Genomic DNA, 6,745 nt, shown 5'->3' with positions numbered 1-6,745 from the left:
CAGGCTGGTCCAGGCTACAGCATATGCAAGACCTGGGATTGTGGGGTGTCAGCCCGGTAGGGAAGATGTGGGGACTCCCCTGCAGGGCTACTGCTCATCTTGGTGAGCATGAGAGTGGGATGGGGCAGACCAGGCTGGGCAGTGCTACAACTGTTGGCCTTCTTGTGAACTGGGTTAGAGGGAGAGCTCAGTTGGGCTAACTGACTGTATCCCCTGGTGGTGTATGCATGAGTGAGTTAGTGGAGGCTGGTTGGGCTTTGCTGCAGAATCAGCTTTCAAGTGTTGGAACTGAGGGGCAAGTCCTGTCAAGCTAGACTGCAGAACCACCTGGGGAGTGCAAGATCCAGGGTAAGGAATAAGTGGGTCTAGTAGGGAAACTGAACACCTCTGATGGGATGCAACTCCCACTGGTGAGCATGAGAACCAGGACTGGGGACGAGCCTGGCCAGGCAGGTGGTGGCACCCACTTGCATGATGGCTGGAAGGTGGAATCAGTTGGGTTGTTAGGCTTCAGCATGCAATGATGTGTACGACAATTGGATGGGATGTGAGACAGAGTGGCCCACTCCACTGCACATGTTGACAGGCACAGGAACCAGGGCTAGTCCAGTGGGGATTGCTGGGGGCCGCTCTAACTGGACTACAGCTCCTGAAGGTGTGCATGGGGGCCAAGTGTGTGGTGGACTGGGTTGGGCTGGTCTGTAACACCCACTGGTTTGTGTAAGAGACGGGGTTGGAAACAGAACTGACCTAGCAATTGCAAATACAGCGTGTGTGTAGACTGATGTGGGTGACAGAATGAGCTGGATCCTGTACTGGCAGGCACAACAAGAGTCAGGTCTGGGATCACCTCATAAGAGATTTATTTCCCCCCAACTAAACCATTAGACTCAAAACCCCAACCATGGGCAGAGTGGCAGGACATGTGATCTGACTGCATGTATCTGAATGGGGCCTTCTCAGTTACTGAAGATGGTGCAGTGGACAGCATACCCAGATGCACCTGGAGGATTTGGCAGTGCAGTGGGGCCTGTGGAGGACATCAGCTACTGTAGCAGAGGAAGGAAGGTGGAATAAATTGGCCAGCTACCCCAGCAAAGCTTGCCAGCAAATTTCTGTACAAATGGACACTGGGGTGGACTGTGTCAACTAATGGACCTTGGAAGAAATCCTTCCTCATCCTTGGATCTGTGAGAGCAAAAGCATGTCAGAGCCCTCGGATTATGCTCCACATTGAGGACCCTGGGATGATATCAAGTGGCCATTCCCCATCCCTGGGTGCTGGGACGGTTTGGAGGCTGGGTGTGGCTTCTCCCCTTGTCATCTTCCCACACCCCGCCCCAGATATAGCAAGAAGACAAGCAGGTGTGGAAATAGTGGCCTCACAAGCCTTCCTCTTGTCCTCAACTCTTCCTACCCTAATCAACTTGTGAACATCATCAAAAATGCAGTCTGTCCAAAATGGTTATGTTTGGACGGCAGGAGCTCTGCGTGATTCCGTCCTGCCTCCCCTGCTGGCAAGCTCCTTAGGTGGGCTCCTGTTCTGGCCTTTGCTCACGCCTCTCCTTCAGCCACCTCGGCCTGCAGTCATGCAGTCCGTGTCCCAAACTTCGCTACCGTGAGAAGTTTTCAGAAAGCTTGTGGGACATGTATACTATGAAAAACCTTCATAGACTGCAAACAAAATGAACTTTTCTAAAAAAAACTAAATTCTTATTTGAAAGCTGGAGCTTCCATCTGCTGGGTCATTCAGCAAAGCCCTCGCAGCTGCCAGGGCTGTACCAGGCTCGAGGCAGAAGTCTAGAACTGGATCTAGGTGGCAGAGATCCAGGCGGGTCAGCTGTTCGCTGCTGCCTCCCAGGGCTCATGCTAGCAGAAGGATGGACTGGAAGCAGATCCAGGCATTGAGGTGGGACAAGTAGACCCCGACTGGCTAAATGTCCACACCCCGATGGGCTTTTTTTTTTTTTTTTTTTTTTTTAGAAAGCATGTGGCAGTTTTAAAATGTTGGCAGGCAACTCAGATACTTGGATTAAGAAGTCACTAGATAACGCAGGTGATGCTGTTTGTCTTCCAAGGCTAATCATAAACACACTAGTTTACTCTGAGCTATCATGTAACTCTTTCTACAGCCCTGAGGCAGCAATGCTGTGTGGAGCCCTGACTTGCCCACAGAGAACACCAGAGACCCTGAAGCTCCGTGCAGTGAGAAGCCTGGCCAGTCCTTAGCTATTTCAGCAGCCTGTTTTTCCAGCTGCGGCCACTCTGCAGGTACAGGTAGAACCTTTCCCAAATTCCTGACCCAAGAATTCCTGACCCTTGGGAGAGACAACAGTTGCTGGTTTTGAGGTGGCTTGTCACCCAGCAACAGTGATTTGTGTAAGTCTGTGGGACGTGGGTTTGGCTCTCTATTGCCTGTAACACTCAGATAAGACTTTGTAAAAAGAGCAAATTCCGGCGTGGTAGCTTAGGAGCTAGTCCTCACCTTGCACGCGCTGGGATCCCATGTAGGCACCAGATCTGATCCCGGCAGCCCCGCTTCCCATCCAGCTCCCTGCTTGTGGTCCAGGAAAGCAGTCGAGGACAGCCCAAAGCCTTGGGACCCTGTACCTGTGTGGGAGACCCTGAGAGGCTCTGGGCTCCTGGCTTCATATCAGTGCAGCTTTGGCCATTGCAGCTGCTTGGAGAGACAACCAGCGAATAGATTTTTCTATTTCTCCACTTTGTAAATCTGACTTTCTAATAAAAATAAAAAATTTTTAAATAAATAAATTTTTTATAAAAGGAGAAAGCTAGCTAGCCCAAAGATTCAGCAGGTGTTCAACATCTCAAGGGTTTTTTTTGTTTGTTTGTTTGTTTAAAGATTTATTTTATTGGAAAGGCAGGTATACAGACAGGAGGAGAGAAAGATCCTCTGTCCAATGATTCACTCCTCAAGTGGCCGCAATGGCCGGTGCTGCACTGATCCAAAGCCAGGAGCCAGGAACTTCTTCCAGGTTTCCCACATGTGTGCAAGGTTCCAAGGCTTCAGGCCGTCCTCGACTGCTTTCCCAGGCTACAAGCAGGGATCTGGATAGAAAGCAGGGCTGCCAGGATTAGAACCAGTGCCCATATGGGATCCCGGCATTCAAGGTAAGAATTTAGCCGTTAGGCCACCGTGCCAGGCTATTTGTTTGTCTGTTTTTTTAAGATTTATTTATTTTTATTGGAAAGGTAGAAATAGAGGAGGAGAGACAGAGAGGAAGATCTTCTGTCCAATGGTTCACTCCCCAAGTGGTTGCAACGGCTGGAGCTGAGCCAGTCCAAAGCCAGGAGCTCTTCCAGGTCTCCCACGCGGGTGCAGATCCTTGACTGCATTCCCAGGCTATAAGCAGGGAGCTGGACTGGAAACAGGGCCACTGGGATTAGAACCAGCACCCATATGGGATCCTGGCGCATTCAAGGCAAGGACTTTAACCACTACACTATTGTGCCGGGCCCCGTTTGTTTGTTTTTAAACATTTATTATTGGGCCTGGCTCAGTAGCTTAACAGCTAAAGTCCTCACCTTGTACATGCCAGGATCTCGTACGAGCACCAATTCATCTCCCACCTGCTCCACTTCCCATCCAGCTCCCTGCTGGTGGCCTGGGAAAGCAGTCAAGGAAGCCCAATGCCTTGGGACCCTGCACCCACATGGGAGACCCGGAAGAAGCTTCTGGCTCCTGGCTTCGAATTGGCTCAGCTCGAATTGTTGTGGCCGTTTGTGGAGTGAACCAGTGGACAGAGAACTTTATCTCTGTATATCTTCCTTTCCAATAATAAATAAAAAAAATACTCATTTTCATTAGAAAGTCAGATATATAGAAAGGAGGAGAGACAGAGAAGATCGTCTGTTAATTCACTCCCCAAGCAGCCACCATGGCTGGAGCTGAGCCAATTTGAAGCCAGGAGCCTCTTCTGGGTTTCCGCACGGGTGCAGCATCCCAGGGCTTTGGGACGTCCTCTACTGCTTTCCCAGGCCACAGCAGATAAGTGGAGCAACCAGGATACAAACCGCCACCCATACGGGATCCTGGGTGTCAAGGTGAGGACTGGACTACCATGCTGGGCCCCAACATGTCAAGTTTTAAATATTACATAACAAGGCCTTCTCTTAAGAAGTTTTCTGGTTAAGAAAAGGGTACTAGAGACTGTTTAACCTTCAAAAAATAAACAAGCTAAACTCCTGCTGGGAAGAGAAACACTTTTAGCTAGTGAGCTAATACTAAGAATGGAGAGGATCGGGTTGACCTTCTGGCACAGTGAGTTAAGCTGCTGTGTGCAACACTGGCATCTTGGAGTACCAGTTCATCCTGGCTGCGCCCGCCTGTTTCCAACTTGGCTGCTAACTAATGCTATGCCGCCCAGGTGGGACACCTGCTCAGAGTTCCTGGCTCCTGGCTTCAGTGGCCCAGCCCAGCCCCACCTGGCCCAGCTGTTTGGGGAGTGACAGTAGATGGAAATTCTCTTTGTCCCCTATCACTCTGCCTTTCAAATAAATAAAAATACAACAAACAACAGCTAGTATTTCAACAAGGAAACATTTTTACTTTGAAATTGACTCAGCAGTAATATATTTCCATTAAAATAAATTAAATTGTGATTAACTCTATGTAATAATTTATGTCAGAATATATTATCTTTTCTGTGAACCTAACAGAAACTTTAAGATTTAGTTTTAGATTCAGTACCTTCCTTTAGTTATTTGGTGTGGAATTGGGCAGCAGTACCATTGTTTGGTGTGCTGTGGCTGAGGTTCCGCCGAGGGCCTGCAGATGCCCGTTGGGCAGGAGGCCGTCCTGTCCAGGTGTCGGGGCTGAGCAGTGGCGCTTCCTTCCCGGGACTCACCACGGAATGTCTGAGCAGTGACCGCGACCTGGGTCGTTTATGAGCTGGCAGACTACTAGGCATCAGCCAGCCTTTTTCAGGAGATAATAAATATGACATGATTCCTTCATTTTAGTTTATACATTAACAAGGAAATGATGTAGAAACCTTATAGTTGTACTGAAACAACAACAAAAATAACATGGATAATGTATGCATAGGCATTTTTAGGTCAGCTAAAAGTACTCATTAAAGCTGTCACTAAACCAGGTACTGTACTGGCAAGGTTTCTATAACGCAAGAATAATTTCATTAAACTGACAGCTGAGACACATATCATTTGCAAATCATACTCTTGTTTAAACATCTGGTATCCTCAAGTGAACTGGCATATGTCAGCATTTTGGAAGCTGTTTTGAAATGAAGGGTTGCAAGGCTTAGCAGAGAAAGCACACAGGGACCTGGGTCAAACCCTCTCCCAGAGTCTCTAGCCCCCAGCTTCAGGTTTGCCACTTAAGACACTCAATGTTTGGGAATCTCCAGTGGGAATTAAAGTACCATCACAGGTTGTGAAAATACAGAAAGCAACCTAATGCGGAGGCTGGCACACGACAGGCATTTGGTAAGTCGTGATGACTTGGCGGTATTTCCAGGTTAGTTACAAGCCAGCACTTTGGCTTTTGTATTTTATACCAAGTGAAGCAGGTTCTTTCTTGGTCAGAATCCAGATCCGCAGAGGTGGGCTCTGGGTGTGACACATGCAAACACTGCTTTAAAGGATGGCGGGCCAGCGCCAGCACACACGACGAGGAAGGGAAAAGTGTCTGCCGCTCAGCAGCAAAGATCTCTTGGGGACAGTTAATCTCCTTTCCAGGGCTGTGCCTCCCAGTGGCTCCTGAGCTATCTCTAAGAAGATAAACACAAGGTCACCAAAGCCACTGCAATCCCAGATCCCTGGGGTAAAGCCTTTACAAGTTCCACAAGTGACGCTATACTAAGGGGGTGCCAGAAAAGGCCAACACCTTGGTTGCAGTGGTGGTTTCACAGGTATATACACAGGGCAAAGCTTATCAAATTGTCTACTTTTAAAAATGTCAGTAAGACTTTTTAAAAACAAGTTTACTTAAGCCTTAAGTTTCTTTCTGTGATCTGAGTGTGGGGTTAGAGGAAGGAGAATTATTAACTCAAACTCCAGTAGGAACTTCACATCCCCGAGCAAGGCCTGTGGGCCTGAGCAGTTCATGTTAGTCCTAAGGCTTCCTGGTTTATCATCATAGCTCCTTTTGGCACAGAAAATGGTGACTGGAACTTAGAGTTTGGGTCAAAGTGACCTCTCCTAGGATAGTATTAGAAAAAAGTAATGTCTACAAAAATGGGGACTGTAAAAAGTAAGTTTGGAAGAAGAGGCAAAAAAAATTTTTTTTTCTACCAAAGTCACCTGCAGTGAAATTACAGATTTGCTTTCTAAGCAAAGTTTTTCTAAAAGACCAGAACTTGATTCCACTGAAGATCTCGCCAGCATCGGTCCGTGTCCACACCTAGGAGGCCTAGTAGATCCTGCGAGTTGTGTAGTCGAGAACCATGCTGGCGGCGCCCAGCAGCGCAGGGTCAGCCAGATCTGACACCACCACGTCCACGTCCTGCACCGAGGACAGGGCTTGCTGGCGGATGACGTCTTTGACGATGTGGATGTAATGACTGGCCAGGACCCCAGAGAGGATCACGAGGGAGGGGTTCATGGTGTGGAGGATGTTCACAACCCCGAGACCCAAAGCTGTTCCCGCTGCAGGAAAACAGAAAGCAAGGATGGGGGAGTTCAGTCAGAAGCACCAAAGAGCCTGCGGTGCATCCATGCTGTGCGGCAGGAGGCAGGATTTTAAAAGTTGTTCACAACTTAT

General features: G+C 48.5%; 1 protein-coding gene across 4 annotated transcripts in view; it reads right to left on the bottom strand.

Annotated features, from left to right (window-relative positions):
- Positions 1–5,183: 5,183 nt before the first annotated feature.
- GNE (glucosamine (UDP-N-acetyl)-2-epimerase/N-acetylmannosamine kinase) overlaps positions 5,184–6,745 on the bottom strand; it is a 48,405-nt gene continuing 46,843 nt past the window's right edge. For all 4 annotated transcript variants that reach the window (XM_058672485.1, XM_058672486.1, XM_058672488.1 and 1 more), the window contains exon 12: positions 5,184–6,630. In XM_058672485.1, the coding sequence (XP_058528468.1) occupies positions 6,395–6,630 (236 nt within the window). In that variant the 3' untranslated portion in view covers positions 5,184–6,394. The remainder of the gene's footprint in view (positions 6,631–6,745) is intronic.

This window comes from Ochotona princeps, chromosome 14 (assembly GCF_030435755.1).
Source record: "Ochotona princeps isolate mOchPri1 chromosome 14, mOchPri1.hap1, whole genome shotgun sequence".
Lineage (NCBI taxonomy): Eukaryota > Metazoa > Chordata > Mammalia > Lagomorpha > Ochotonidae > Ochotona > Ochotona princeps.
Note: the sequence above shows the minus strand (reverse complement) of the source record. Positions and strands in the feature narration are given on the sequence as shown.